This window comes from Copadichromis virginalis, linkage group LG17 (assembly GCF_057382275.1).
Source record: "Copadichromis virginalis isolate Kocher_CV1m ecotype Utaka linkage group LG17, C_Virginalis_male_GT1.1, whole genome shotgun sequence".
NCBI lineage: Eukaryota > Metazoa > Chordata > Actinopteri > Cichliformes > Cichlidae > Copadichromis > Copadichromis virginalis.
Genome location: NC_140634.1, coordinates 32,528,434 through 32,543,779, shown reverse-complemented (window position 1 = coordinate 32,543,779; position 15,346 = coordinate 32,528,434). Strand labels below are relative to the sequence as shown.

At 41.0% G+C, this 15,346-nt stretch overlaps 1 protein-coding gene and 1 non-coding gene across 2 annotated transcripts; one reads left to right on the top strand and one right to left on the bottom strand.

Annotated features, from left to right (window-relative positions):
- Window positions 1-1,537: 1,537 nt before the first annotated feature.
- sypl1 (synaptophysin-like 1) lies at window positions 1,538-14,125 on the top strand. The gene is made up of 6 exons (XM_085436658.1): window positions 1,538-1,613; window positions 2,140-2,327; window positions 11,201-11,319; window positions 11,414-11,618; window positions 11,715-11,906; window positions 12,206-14,125. Exons 2-6 carry the CDS (start codon window positions 2,256-2,258, stop codon window positions 12,335-12,337), a joined length of 720 nt encoding a protein of 239 aa, XP_085292784.1. The 5' UTR covers window positions 1,538-1,613; window positions 2,140-2,255; the 3' UTR covers window positions 12,338-14,125.
- trnal-caa (transfer RNA leucine (anticodon CAA)) lies at window positions 8,883-8,994 on the bottom strand. The gene is made up of 2 exons: window positions 8,957-8,994; window positions 8,883-8,928 (listed from the first exon to the last, which is right to left on the bottom strand). It is a non-coding gene; the product is annotated as a tRNA-Leu (tRNA).
- Window positions 14,126-15,346: the final 1,221 nt, after the last annotated feature.

The window sequence follows — 15,346 nt, the reverse complement described above, 5'->3', positions numbered from 1 at the left end:
TAGGAAGGCATTAAACAGTGAGCCCACATTTGGAGCTTTAATGGTCAACCAGGCATCAGACTTTAACACAGGAGGCTGGTGTTTGTTTTCTTTCTCCAAGTGACAGCAGCTCCTGAATCATAATGTTTCTTTAAACCTAGTAAATCTTTAATCACAGGTTGGAACAGTTTGTATATTCAACGAGTTAAAAATGCTGACTTTATAATGTTTATTTGAAAATTTAAAATCCTGATAAAGTTAATAGTATAAAAGATGACTGCAGCTTTTAGTACTGAAAAGTAAAAAACAATTCAAATGTGCCTTAAACCTGCATTCACTTTAATCACCAGCAGAGGGGTGCAGGAAGACTTCTGGAAAACATCCCTCTTCTCCCTTTCTGTGACCTCAGAAAACACTTTCCTAGTTTCATCACGAACTTAAGTTTAATCACAAGTTTAAAGTCAAATTGAACAGGGCGTTAGTGTCATTTTGTAAATTATGGTCATTCTAAGGCTTAGGCAGGATATTCTCACTGGCTAACAACTTGCCAATTATAACAACTCCTCGTCCATCACACGTGGTTTCCCAATAGAAAGCCCAAGATAAAGGCTTCATAACAGAATTTCACTAACTAATGGGTGACATCGTGGTGGTTATTTCCAGCTTTTATATTATCTGCGGTAAAGATTTGAACATAGGAATTCCTTCTCCTGCAGTTTCTTCCTCTAAATGAGCAGGCAGGCTTTGTGTTCCTCACACTCCATTAATACAATTTTCAGATGGATGGATTTGAATGTAGCCACTCTGACTGCATCAGTTTGTTTTGGATTTTTTCTTATAATTTTAATTCTGTAAAGTTGAACATTTTTGACAGGAATCGATCTACTGTATGTGATTCTATCTGCTTTTAGAGCCAACCCCGAGTGGTCATTACAGGCACTGCAGTTTTCTAAATTCGATTAATTTTATAGCTCTGGCGACTGCTCCTTGGTTTGATTGAAAAAGCTAAAAACTAATACAAAAAATCGTCACGAGCATGTTACTAATTATATGTTACTGCTAGAGAATAACTTGGGGCACCTTATGATCTAGCATATTTGCCTGATATCAGCCTAATAGCTTGAGAATGACTTCAGGAACCACAGTTCCAGTCGCTTTCCCATCCCGTGAATTTTCCCGGTCAGACATTCAACCTTCCAAGAAAATCGAAAACCCCAGCTTTATTTAGAAGCGCACCGCTACTCTGGGTCCGCTACTTTTAAAAGTCTGAACAGTGATCTGAGATGAGGTGCAAGAGTCTAGTCACCTCCCAGATCACTTGATATGATATGATGAGAAATTGATTGCTTTTGTCCAGTGATTCCAAACATGTGCTGAACGCCTTAGATTTGAATCTTGCTGTGGAAAATGTGGCGTAATATCCCTTTATTTTAACTGGTCCTTGCACCGCATCCTTAATAGTAAATAAATGTCAAGAATTCTTCCCTTGCACTTTGCTAAGAGTCATATGACCCAGTCAGCACTAAAGGGGCGGTGCACAGTTGGTGCAAACGGCGCAAGGGGCGGCAGCTTTTTGGAGAATGGATCCAGTGAGAACCCAATAGGACACTTTCGATACTTTTTGGCACTCAGAAGTGAGTTAACGATAACTTTCGTGCCTCCTGGTGTGAATTTGCATGGGTTTTCTGCGGTAAAACCCCGGTACTTATCTCGCAGCTGTAGGGTTTTCCAAGTTGTCTTTGCGGTTTTTTTTATTTTTTTTATTTTACCTGGCTCGGGGGAAAGTACGCTTCTCTCAACAACAAAAAAAACCCCAAACTAAAAAGGTTTTCTCTTTTGTTTTAGCCATGATTTTCCTGTAACCAAATACACGGCACGCGTTCTGATCAAAGGCAAAGCGAGTTTTGGCACTCTTTACGCGCGTATCCGCTCCATCTGAGCATCAGCACCAGCGCAGAGCGGATCTACACTGGAAATTTAAAAAAAGAAAAAGAAAAAAAAAAGATGACGAATAAGGACATTCAAATTAATATTTGTTTTTTTTAAAGATTATTAAACGAGTGGAACGTTTTATCTTCCACGCTAGAGACACTGGATCTCCTTTTTGGTGGGATGAGAAGTTGGATTGTAAAACTGAATCTGCTCCCTGTTTTTTTGCAGCGTTAGCAGTAGAGACCACGTCACTCTGTCTACTCCCCCTTTTCCTTCCCTTGTTGGAGCAACATCCACAGCTTAGAAACAGCTGGATAAAGATTTTGGATCAGAAAAGCACAATCATGATGACCGGATTTCGACTAAACCTGTCGCCCCTGAAGGAGCCCCTCGGCTTCGTCAAACTGGTGGAGTGGGTAAGTTGGACGCAAACTATTGTACGCGTATTTTCTGAGTTTTCAGGGAGAGTGTGGGTCCTACCCACAGGACAGGGAGGTCCAGTTCTTCCTTGATTCTTGGGTTTCCCCTTCTCCCTACAGAAGAAAGAAAAACACTAGTTAGAACGTTATAGCAGATTATTAGATTAAGCCTCAAAAGCATGACTACAACTTGATTAAACATTGGTTGAGGTTTGAATTTAAGCCAAGAAGAACGTATATATATGTGTAAGGTTAATTGTTGTTCATTATAACACTAGAAGAAATAAGATAAAAGCACTAATATGGTTAGAATGAAATAATGTAAGGCCTCTAGACAAATGTGTACAGCATTTTTCTAGGACACAAGAAAGTCTGCTGAAGTGGTGCAGATTAGTGCAGCTGGACTTGCCTGCCCTTCAGACAACACAGTTACATATTAATGCATCTTTTACCAATAATTCACCTCCGAGTGACTGCTTGTGGCTGAAACGTTTCAGTTACACGTACACTCACTTAAACATGCAGGAGATTTCTTGCGGAAAGTCCAGCGATCAGTTGTTCTCTGCATAACTGGGTCAGGAATCCAGCCCGGCAACGCTTTCCCTCAGCTGTTCTATTTTTTCATAACACACACAGGCTGGAAGAGCTTTATGGCAACAGTAACACTCAGTCATCTGACTCAGAAAGTGTTGGTTTTATACAACACAAAGTCATTTCTCATTTACGTGGGGCTAGATGATGAAACGTGTGCAGGTATTCACACAATAATAAAGACATGATGGTGCTAATAGTCCAGGAGAGGACATGGACACAATATGAAGGTTATTCTGTGAAAGGTGTTCTGGGCACGTCCTACTGGGAGGAGCTCCTAGGACAAGCGGGAAAGATTACATCTCTTGGTTGACTTTGGAATGCCCCCCCACTGACCAATCTCCGGAAGAGCTGAAGGAGTTGGCTGGGGCATCTTCCTGGACTTGGACTCTACAATCCAGACTCTGATAAGCAACAAAGAATGGATGGATACACTTTTTGTGACAAACACTACATCCTAACCAAATTTTTCCCACTAAAAGATATTTTTAACATGGAATTAGTGTGTGTGTGTGTGTGTGTGTGTGTGTGTGTGTGTGTGTGTGTGTGTGTGTGTGTGTGTGTGTGTGTGTGTGTGTGCATCCCCCGCAAACTCTTAAACACACAATCCTACAGACAGCCTACAGAAAGTATCCTGCCTTCAGGTGATAGCACGTTCAGTAGATCTAAGAACAAAATTTAATGTAACATGAAAACTGAAGGTTATCAAACAGGTTTTGTTTTTTATCCAGAATTCATCTCCCTTATAAATTATTTATTGAATCAAATGCCACTTTATTTGTACTCATATCTGGCACGTCCTGAACAGTCGTACCACCCAAGATGTTATCTCCCACACAGTAGGACACAGGGAGGAGTCTTCAGCATAACAAACGCTACAAGGATGCCCCCATTCCCTCATCGTTGTTTAATAAGAATGATAATAAAGCGTTTTTTCTCTCTTTATGGACTCGTGACTCCACCACATTTCTCTGGCTAAATATGGAGAGCCAGTTTGTGCAGGGCCTCTGGAGGGAAACACAGTGACACGAGTAGGCGTGCACACACTCAAGTGGATTTGGGATTCGTGGTCAGACTGACCAGAGCTCTGCGACTACTGTGTGAGAAATGAAGTGCTGATTATACTGCTTTTCTGCCAACGTTTCTAACTTTTTGGGAAATTTGTCTTTCCTTAACAGCTTGTCAAAGTACAGACCCCTCCTTCTGCAAGCACTTAATTCTCTTTCCTTATCAGTTCAGGTCGTTTTTATAACATACAAAAAAACAAATAAATGGTAGCTTCTTCTGCGTATTATGAATAGGTGCTGTGTGTGTGGATTGTTTATTCTCCCTCACAGCTCGATTATGAGCTCTAGTTTCAGGAATGTCCATAATTTGGCACTGAGGGGTTTGCAGATGTTTTGGATGCCAAACAAATGGAGACTAAGGACTGATAAGGTATTGCTGTGTTGCCACAGTTTTTAGAGAGTCACAGTGTTTTAAGAAGATGCCAATGTGTGTTTGGGCTATGCTGGCCCTTGCAGTAGTTCATAAAGGCAGAGACAATTTGAGAGAAGTATGTAATTTTAGCCAAGAAAAAAAGAGAAAAAAAACAGGAAGTGGCAGTCAGTGACATCTGGAGAAACATCTGGAGAGAAGTCTAGAGGTGTGGGGGTTTGTGGTGTACATAAAGCGTTAAAGGACAGCTGCCCCTGTTGAAAGCACTTTGCAGCGTGACCGTGTGTGATACAGTTTTGCTGACAAAACAGAATTCAGGAAGTGAGTTTGAAGTATTGTAAAGGTTTTAGTTGGTGTGTCCTGGGCCGATTTTTTTGTATGTTTTTCTGTATAAGGAAACATTCTCTATGGGCTCAAAGGCCATTTCTTTGTTTTCATGATGCAAACCACTTCCTGGCCTTCAGTCTGTAGACTCCCTGTACAAGGAGATACAGAGCCAGTTCACATCCACCTTTATCTCAGGTATTATTAATTTGGTGATGGTGGGGGAAAGAACCTCAGTTTGTTTCATGTCATGTTCTGCTTCTTTGGGTTCTCAGAGTGCTGTAGCTTCATCTGCTTATCCTGAATTTGATAAGTGGAAGAAAACGAATGGATTGTTTGGTCTTTAAAAAGCATTTATTTAAAAAAATCCTCATAGTCCAAGGAAGCATGTTGATGAACATCTATGATCAAGAGGGTTAGCAAACTGCATCTGTAACTAAATGGGATGCTAATTAAATACATGCAGGCTATAAATCAGGGGTAGGGAATTCCAGGCCTCGAGAGCCTGCAGGTTTTAGATCTCACCCTGGGTCAACACACCTGAATCAAATGATTAGTTCATTACCAGGTCTCTGGAGAACTTCAAGACATGTTGAGGAGGTCGTTTAGCCATTTAAATCAGCTGTGTTGTATCAAGGACACATCTAAAACCTGCAGGGCACTGGCTCTCGAGGCCTGGAGTTCCCTACCCCTGCTATAAATCATTAAAAAACTGAACATCCCTCCCCTTAGAATATATTTTAGTGCAACTTCACAGTAAACAAGCAAGGTCAAATCACAAATCAAATCACTTTTTATTGTCACATCACATGTGCAGGCACACTGGCACAGCACATGCGAGTGAAATTCTTGTGTGCGAGCCCCACAAGCAACAGAGATGTGCAAACACAACAACACAAACGAGCAAAATACAAGAATGGCCAACCTGAAACTAATAAATATATGTACAATATATAATAGTGTATGCATTTCTGGATGTGTATACTAAATATTTTCCTACGTGTGTGTGTGTGTGTGTGTGTGTGTGTGTATACACATTTTTACAAATTAAATAGTAAAAAAATAAAATAAAAAAATAAAAAAAATAAAATAAAAATAATAATAATAATAATAATAAAATATATAAAATATACAGAGTTGAATATGTGCAAAACAAGTGGCATTTATATACAGTGTGGAGTGCATAATGTTAAAGTTCCAGTAGTGAAGCTGAGGTGTCTATGACGTGTTCAGCAGTCTGATGGCCTGATGGAAAAAGCTGTCTCTCAGTCTGCTGGTACGGGACCGGATGCTGCAGAACCTCCTTCCTGATGGAAGCAGTCTGAACAGTTTATGGCTGGGGTGACTGGAGTCCTTGATGATCCTCCCCGCTTTCCTCAGGCAGCGCTTCCTGTAGATGTCTTGGAGGGAGGGAAGCTCACCTCCAATTATCCGTTCAGAGCACCGCACTACTCGCTGGAGAGCTTTGCAGTTGTAGGCGGTGCTGTTGCCATACCAGGTGGTGATGCATCCAGTGAGGATGCTCTCAATGGCACAGTGATAGAAGGTCCTGAGGATGCGGGGGCTCATGCCGAATCTTTTCAGTCTCCTGAGAAAGAAGAGGCGCTGCTGCGCCTTCTTCACTGTTTTGTTTGTGTGTACTGACCACGTAAGATCCTCAGCCAGATGTACGCCAAGGAACCGGAAGCTGCTCACTCTCTCCACAGCAGCGCCGTTGATGGTGATGGGGGTGTGTACTTCTCTGCACCTCCGGAAGTCCACTATCAACTCCTTTGTCTTTGCGACGTTGAGGGTGAGATGGTTGTCTTGACACCAGTGGGTCAGGGCGCTGACCTCCTCCCTGTAAGCCGTCTCATCACCGTTGGTGATAAGACCCACCACTGTAGTGTCGTCCGCAAACTTCACAATGATGTTGGAGCTGTTAGTGGCTGTGCAGTCGTAGGTGTAGAGTGAGTATAGGAGAGGGCTCAGTACACACCCCTGTGGAGCACCAGTGTTCAGTGTGATGGGGGATGAGGTGATGCTGCCCAGTCTGACCACCTGGCGTCTGTCAGACAGGAAGCTAAGGATCCAGCTGCAGAGGGAGCTGCTCAGTTCTAGATCCTGCAGTTTCCTGTCCAGCTTCGAGGGAATGATGGTATTGAATGCTGAGCTGTAATCTACAAACAGCATTCTCACATACGTGTCTCTCTTCTCCAGGTGTGACAGGGCAGTGTGTAGTGTCAGGGCTATGGCATCATCAGTGGACCTGTTGTGGCGGTATGCAAACTGTAGAGGGTCCAGTGAGTCGGGTAGTGCAGAGCAGATGAAGTCCCTGACCAGCTTCTCGAAGCATTTGCTTACGATGGGGGTCAGGGCTACAGGTCGCCAGTCGTTCAATGAGGAGATGGTGGAGGATTTGGGTACAGGGACGATGGTGGCCATTTTGAAGCAGGCTGGGACTACAGACAGAGAGAGGGAAAGGTTGAAGATGTGCGTGAACACTCAAGCCAGCTGAGCCGCGCATGACCTGAGGACGCGGCCGGGAATCCAGTCCGGACCAGTAGCTTTGCGTGCGTTCACCTTCCTGAAGCACTTCCGCACATCCTCCTCAGACACAGTGTGCGCACCGCGGATGACGTCAGTGCGCACACTGTCCGGTCTCATGGTGTTCGCTGTGTCGAATCTAGCGTAGAATACGTTTAGATCCTCACACAGAGAGGCCGTGGTCTGTGGTGTGCTGGTTTTCCCTCTAAAGTCTGCGATCGTGTTTAGTCCCTGCCACATACTCCGAGGGTTGTCAAACTGTTGCTCCACCCTGTCCCTGTACTCACGTTTGGCTGCTTTGATCGTCTTCCGGAGTTGGTAATGTGCGTGTTTGTAGTCCGATGTGTTCGCGGAGGCAAAGGCGGTGTTCCGTGCCGCCAGTGCCGCGCGAACATCTCCGTTAATCCAGGGTTTTTGATTTGGGAAGGATTTGACTGTTCTGGATGGGACGACATCTTCCACGCATTTCCTGATAAATCCACAGACTGAGTCTGTGTATTCATCAATGTCTCTGGCGGCCACGTGAAGGTGTGGATGTGAGTTAGAAATTGAGGGCACTGCACACTCAGAGAATCATGGGGCACCCAGAAAAGAAACCTGTTGGGAAGGTTTATGTACTACATCATCCAGAGTGACAATAATGAGACTTTGTATCAGGAGGAAATCAGCAATTTGTAGTACAGAGCACAGAAAACAACCTACTGCTTAACAGAAAACAAAACTAAGGATCTGACTACTGATTTCAGCTAAAAGAAAGCAATTTGATGTAGATTAGTAGAGCTGATGAACCTTTTTCAATATGTTTTTACTCACAAAGTTTTATAAACGTAAATTAAATGTGAGAAGAAAAAGGGCATGGCAGGAGTGGGATTTGAACCCACGCCTCCATTTGGAGACCAGAAGTCCCTTTCATGAGGAAGGAGTGAATCCTTGAGTCTGGCGCCTTAGACCACTCATCCATCCTGACAGCTGTCAAAAGGACTCATGACATCACAACTACACCTAAAGACTTGCACAATCTCAATGTATTTTTCACTTTGCTGTGACTAAGGATGTAGAGGGCTGGTATAAGAGTTAATCTAACATTATTCTCTATCCTTTCTAATTATGGTCAGTTTTCTGTAGCAGGGATATAAAATGAATAAGACTCAGAATCACTGAACAGATTGAAATCAGAAACTACTGTGCCTACATATTTACAGAAGCTGGGCTCCGTTTTCATTCAAAACTCAACAAATTCACAGAGTATGCCATTTCCCTCCAAAAATCCTTTTGCTGATTTTAGCTAAGCATTCGTCCATGTTTCTCCATGGAAATAAGTGGCACATTCTAGTTAAGTATCACACTTTGCAGTTGGATGTCTTCACAAACAGACTTCAGACAGTTTGCACAGGCAGTTAAACCTCCTCCACCCCCTCAGGGTTGTATGCTCAGCCCTCTTCCTGTTCACTCTGTGCACCCTTGACTGCTTTCACAGACATGGAAAGAAACCTGTGTTGATGTTTGCAGACTACGCCTCCATCTTCAGGAGGAAATCAACATTGTTGCATTGTGGTGGACAGAAAACCTCTCAAACTCCATGAAACAAAGGAGCTGATGATTCATTTTAAGAAGAGTCAATCATTCCATGAGTTGTAATCAAACAGCTTGATTGAAATTGGAGAGTAAAAATTTTGTCAGGAGTGGGATTTGAACCCACGCCTCCATTTGGAGACCAGAAGTCCCTTTTTTTGTGGACGGTATCTATCCTTGAGTCTGGCGCCCTAGACCGCTCGGCCATCCTGACAAGCTAGCTGACGGTGTCATCTAAGTCAAGATTGACATTACAAAAACAAGCAAACAATTCTAACTTTAGCCCTTCTCTCTTCTGGGGTTGTATTGATGATCAATACGAAACGTGATTGAGGGAAAATGGAAATGTTGACATGCCTGTCTTTGTCAGCTAGAATTTATTCCATTCATTCCATTCCAATTCATTCTCTCATTATAGTCATAGAAAAATATCAACATAGTGATAAACTGCCTGACAGCAACATAGCTTTGAGTCTCATAGTGGAAGCAAGAACTAATTCTTCCCTTTCTTTGTCACTCAATTATTTAAACATGGGGCTTGAACCCATGACCCCGAGATTAAGAGTCTCATGCTCTGCCATATGAGCTAGCTGGGCTGTGAAGCAATGTTACAACACTGGTCTCAGTTTAGTTTAGCTAATGGTACTATGCCTCCTGCTTGCAAACTCATCTGGACTAAATTATGGATTTAAAGGGTTTGAAAACATGGTATAAAAGAGATCAAAGAGTGAGTTGCATACCTGAAGCAGCAGGCTTTTGTGTATCATTCTATTGTAGTTGTTTAATTAAAAAAATAAGTCCAGTATTATAGAATGTAACCAAAGGCACCCGCGGTTGCCTTTGAGGGTGCAAAACGTTTCGTCGACATTGTTGTGTTCGTTGGGGAGAAAAGTTACAAACATACAGTACAGCTCTTCAGAGTCAAACTACTAGCGATCAAAGATTTATGTCAACTTGACAAACTGAACGCATTCTGTACTGTACAGGAGACACGGCACGAGATTGATTGACAATGGTCTACAGCCAATCAGGACACAGAACACAGTGCGCTGAAAGAAAAAAAAACATGCAAAAATTGCACCAAAAAAAAAAAAATCTGTGAAACAGCGAGACCGCGAAAGATGAACCGCATTATAGCAAGGGACCACTGTAACTAAAAAACACTCTACCCTGCTTTATCTCCTATTTCGCACCCAATGGGACTGCACTTACAGAATTAACATTGTCCTGTATTTGAAAAGGCTGGAAACTAGCATTTGAGTAAATGAATGCTTCCTCAATTACCCTTTTTTTAAAGACATGAAAAGCCACTGTCATCATTTATTTACAGCCTTTTACAAAATCATCCTTCTTGTGGGGGCAGCAGCCTAATCAGAAGTACCCAGACACCCCAATGCTCTGCCACCTCCAGCTCTTCCAGGGGGACACCAAGGCATTCCCAAGAGATAGTTTAAAGTAGCTTAGGACAAAAATATGGTTGCATATAAGATTACCACAAGAGACAAGCAAAGTTAGTAACTAGATAATAATTTTAGTGTAATATTTATTAGCCAAAGAAAGACCCACAGATTTCCATAAATAGTCGGTGGAGACCAAAACAGAGGAAAAAGGAGATTGAACTTTACTTCAAGATTACCGTGTAGCCAGATACAGAATTCCAAATGTAAGTTACTATTGCATATCGTTGCAGCATGTCTGCTAGATGTGCAAACATGGAAGCCTCTATTTGCTGTGATCTTCACCATATTAACTGTTAAATGCAACATTAGTGGTCACAGGGCAGTCAAAAATCTAAAAGTCATAAATCTAAGAGCTATTTATTTATTGCACTGAAATACGAAGCTTTCCACGACACATGGTGCCTATTTTCACTTGAAATCATTGTTACCCATCATGCTGCTCAGTGATTTCTATTATCACTGGTTAACCTTGTTTAAAGGTTGAGCTGAGTGGCAGCCACCCTCACTAAAAGAATTCTGTTTGTGTTGGTTTAAAGGGGAGCATTAGTGTCACATGGTCAGCAGGCTGAATCAGATGCTTTTCTGCAAGAAAGAATTTAAGAGCTGAGTGGCAGGATTAGTGAAACCATGCAAGTCACATTTTTACGTTTTGAAAAAATGATGTGGTTCTTTAAAGGAAATACTTGATTTGTGCTGTCATGTTTTTTTCTGTATCTTTTTTCAATGGCAAATAGAAAGTCACTGACCCAATATTTGATCCTCTCTTTCAAATTCTTGAAACTCTTCTTTTATGATCCTGTAAAAATTGCTCAGTTGTTGTATTTTTTCAGGCAATTCTTTATATTGAACATGCTGATCATAATCCCACCACTTAGAAATTCTCCAGAGCCTATGCTTTCCTGGTTTTGATGTTATTAATAACTTTTTTCTCATGCCACTATCTTCTTACTGTCCAAACAGCTCACAGCCATATTTGCTTTTGGCTGCTGCGGTGGATTTTCAGGGAAGAACGTCATATCTATCCTCTGTGGCGATGGCAGTAATGAAACTCTCAATGCCATGTATCAATACCCATTTAGGTGAGCATTTCAACATATTTAATTTTCACGTACAGTTTAAGTTAATTATATAAGAAATTACCCATTTATTCTGTCTATTCTGTATCATTCCCAGGTTAAGCCAGTTCCCGCTCATTGATAAAAATACGACTCTTTGTAACCACTCTGTCACTACAACACACATGATGGGAGACTCGGCCTCCTCGGCGGAGTTCTTTGTAGGTGTTGGCATTGTCTGCTTCCTTTACAGCATGGCAGCTCTGCTGGTGTATTTAGGCTACATGCACGTCTACAAGGACTCTGACTTTGGACCCATTTTTGTGAGTCTTGATCTTGCCTCCTGTAATCGTCCCAGTTGATGCAAGGCCTGATTTGAAATGTATTGAAATTGTTCATGTATTTACCCTCCTCTCCAGGACTTTGTGATCACAGCGATCCTGGTTTTCCTGTGGCTGGTGTGTTCATCCGCCTGGGCTAAAGGCCTGCAGAATGTAAAGAGTGCCACAGACACTGAAGGCATCAGTGGCACGCTGGCACTCTGTAAGGGTAGCAACATCACCTGTGAGGTCACGGAGTTTGCTAACATGCGGACCCTCAATATATCTGTGGTGAGATGAAATAATAATCAGCTGATATTAACTGTTTGCTGATATATGATTATCAGCATTTATAAGTGCCAATAAATGAAAATGTGTAAAGCATAGAATAGACAGGAGCAGCACCTTTGATTGATGTTTCATCGTTTGTCCACCAGAGGGCATGTTTGGAATGGCAACAAATGTTCGGGAAATCTGTTTCTGCTTTGTGTGTTTGAAAGCTAAAAAAATATTGGTTTTAACATTACTAAATATTGCATTGATATAAAAAAAATATTTCTAATGATTATTTTTTTGTCTATATTATCCAGGTGTTTGGCTACCTTAACATGCTTGTGTGGGCGTTCAATGCTTGGTTTGTGTACAAAGAGACTCGCTGGCACTCCCGGAAATTTTCATCCCAACCTGGACCAGGAAGGCACCAGGTCCCTGCGCCAATCTAACATACAGATACACACAAAGACTCAGTACAAAACACAGAAAACATGCACATGCCACATACAGAAAATCACCCTTAAGTGCACGCACGCACACACATACACATACACACACATACACATACAAAAAGTATGCGTGCATGTTAAGTACACGTGGAGAAATGAAGAGATTTTAACACATAAACACACACACACAAATACTCTGTGAAAGTGATGAAGACACACAAAGTGAAGGATCAATGGGTAGCTCATATTAAACTGCTGACTGCAGTTAAGTTTTGCAGCAGTACAGATTTGCATTGGTGTTTTGTAACCCAATATGACCTGATGTGGTATCAGGTGGTAGACAAGAAGCCATCCACACACAATAGCAGCACCAATGCAACAAGCATGCCAAATCCTTTTAAATGCGCCGCTGATCGAATCCTATGACCTGATTTGGTCTTCATAGAAGTATTGGAGTTTATGAGGTTTATTACACTTATTTTTACACAGATGAACATAAGGTGCTCAGCCCTTTCTCTGTGACACCACACTTGGACATTTTATTTTCTAAGATCTAAGATCATCTGCTTTAAGGGCAGTGTGAAAAGCACATTTTATGACTCCTTGTTAACCGTAACTAAATGTGTTTATTTACAAAAGTGAGTGTGATCGATATTGCAAAATGTAATATACATTTTGCCTTGTATTTGCACATTTTTCAAAAATATTTGTAGATTAAAAAGATATGCCTCATTCCAAAACCATTTCTTTTACATCAGTTAACTGACTCCCTCATACCATCTAGTGTCAGAAAGAGGGAATCACTGAAGTCTCTATGAAACTCGACTCATGCCAACCATTTATCCTTACGGATTTTTCTTTGTAAAAAACAGGCAAGCAGCCTGACCTAGTTTATTTCCAAGGTTAAAATAACTGTAGTCTAGGACCTTTTTATTTTGCACTGATGAGGTGCTTGTGTGATTTTATCAATGTTGCATTAAAGGAACAATTCACCCTCAAAATCAAATATACATTTTTTTCCCCAGGCGTACTACCATGTGTCCAACAAACAGGGCACAACCTGTCTGTTTACATCCTGTCACGGTGTCAGTCAGCTAAGCAAATATGTAAATTTGATTTTTGATGTGAATTGTCTCTTTAAGCACTGTGAGCATAAATCCATGAAGAATACTTGAGAGTTGCTTTCTTTAATCCAAATGCAGTGCAGTCACACTTTTCTTCAAAGGTACCAGTTAAAGCATTTTCAACTTTCTTGTTAATTTCATCACTTTTTGCAGCGAAAATATTCAGCCAAAGCGCTATTTTCTTTTATCCTGGTTTAAGCTTCCTACATATCTCTTATGTGATTTTTAAGCCTGTTATTGTGCCGTTGTTTAAACTAGTCCATCCTGTTCTCCATAGTTGTTTTGGTTTTTTTCCCCCAGACCAAATGGTGAGCTGGTATTGTGTTTTAAGTACTGTGTCGTATTTTTGTATCATTTCTCATTTTCAGTATATCCAGATGTGTTTTTTGATTATTATTATTTTTTCTCCTTGTCCTTTCTATTGTGTTTTGACTGTCTCTGTGTAGGGTGGTTTCATTCCTTCTATTCCTTTAACTTTAAAGTTCAGTGAAACAGCAAGTGTCTGGTGTACTGGTTATGCCACTGCACTCCTGTAATCAGCTATAGCTTCTTCTTTTTTTTAATGATTCCTTTACATTTAACCTGCCAATTTTTCTTATGCAATGCACTCTGTCACATGCACAATTTGGATGTACTTTTTTCCAATAAAAAAACAAAAAAATGAGGACGTTTCTTTTAGTCTTTGTATGAATGCAAGCCTACATTCATTCCCACAAGAGAAGCCTTTTAAAATAAAAGAACTATTTCACTTTTGTGTCACTAAAGTTTTTGTTATATAAGAACCCCCCCCCCCCCCACAAAACCAGTAGCATGTAACACAAAACCAGTAGCGTGTCCTCTGCTGAGTGTAAAAATAGCACTCTGTGTTTCCTATATTGTCCTGTGACCTTCTGATCGGCCGTTGGACCTCGATGTGGGGAAATAAACACAACACTGTGACTGAGTCATCTTTTGTGTGTGTGTGTCAGGAAGCAAGACAGGAAGGATTGTGTTTAAGCACAGATTATAATGTAAGAATGCACAGACTCGGTGCTTGTGTCTGTATCTCATCTGATTGACACATCAGCGTAAACTAATCAAGTCAATTTCCTTGCCCTCATTTCTGAGCTGTCATTTCCTTGTAATCTCCGCCATTCTCTGTCTTTCTCACGCCCCCTCTGATTTGCCTAAAAAGATGACTGTATGTTGTGTGTGATCTGAATCCATTTGTTCTGTTCAGGTTTCAGAACACAAGACCGATTTGCAATCAAGTGGGAGTGGAAGTGTATGTAACAGAGAGTACTTAATCCCTAATCATCGCTGTCATACTGGAAACGACAAACATATTGTGAGAAAAGGGACACAATCGTGATTTATTTTTCTTTGGCAAAAAATGTGTGTGTGTATATATATATATATGTATATATATATATATATATATATATATATATATATATATATACACACACCTTAAAATAAACTCACAAAGAGCACCTCATCTCTGAGATCATCCAAAATCATTTATAAGTAAAAACATGATTTACTTCAGAAGATATTATTAATGTTTTAAAAGTACACCAGTCGATTGTTTGGTACTTCTTTGCACAGTGAATGCAGCTTCTCTTTTTAACCACAAGAGGTCATTGTAATGCCATGAGCTCAACCTGCACAAGCCTATTGTATTGAGCTATTAGCGTTCGGGTATATAATTGAGGGTGAAAGCATTGAGAGCTTTGTGAACTAATCAAAGGATTTCAAAGGTAACTCTATATTGAACTGGAATAAATGATGTAACTTGATTACTGGGTAGTGTAGTCAAATTTTTCATTTTGAATGAGCTGAAATCATCCTATGAATGATTTGGAGAGAGCATTACAATAATTGAACCTGCTTGATATGAAAGCAA

What these genes read in the sequence shown, in the direction of transcription:
- sypl1 (XM_085436658.1), top strand. Translation starts at nt 2,256, where the DNA reads ATGATGACCGGATTTCGACTAAACCTGTCGCCCCTGAAGGAGCCCCTC. An exon ending in TCGTCAAACTGGTGGAGTGG is followed by an intron (nt 2,328 to 11,200) that starts GTAAGTTGGACG and finishes CTGTCCAAACAG; the next exon opens with CTCACAGCCATATTTGCTTT. An exon ending in ATGTATCAATACCCATTTAG is followed by an intron (nt 11,320 to 11,413) that starts GTGAGCATTTCA and finishes TATCATTCCCAG; the next exon opens with GTTAAGCCAGTTCCCGCTCA.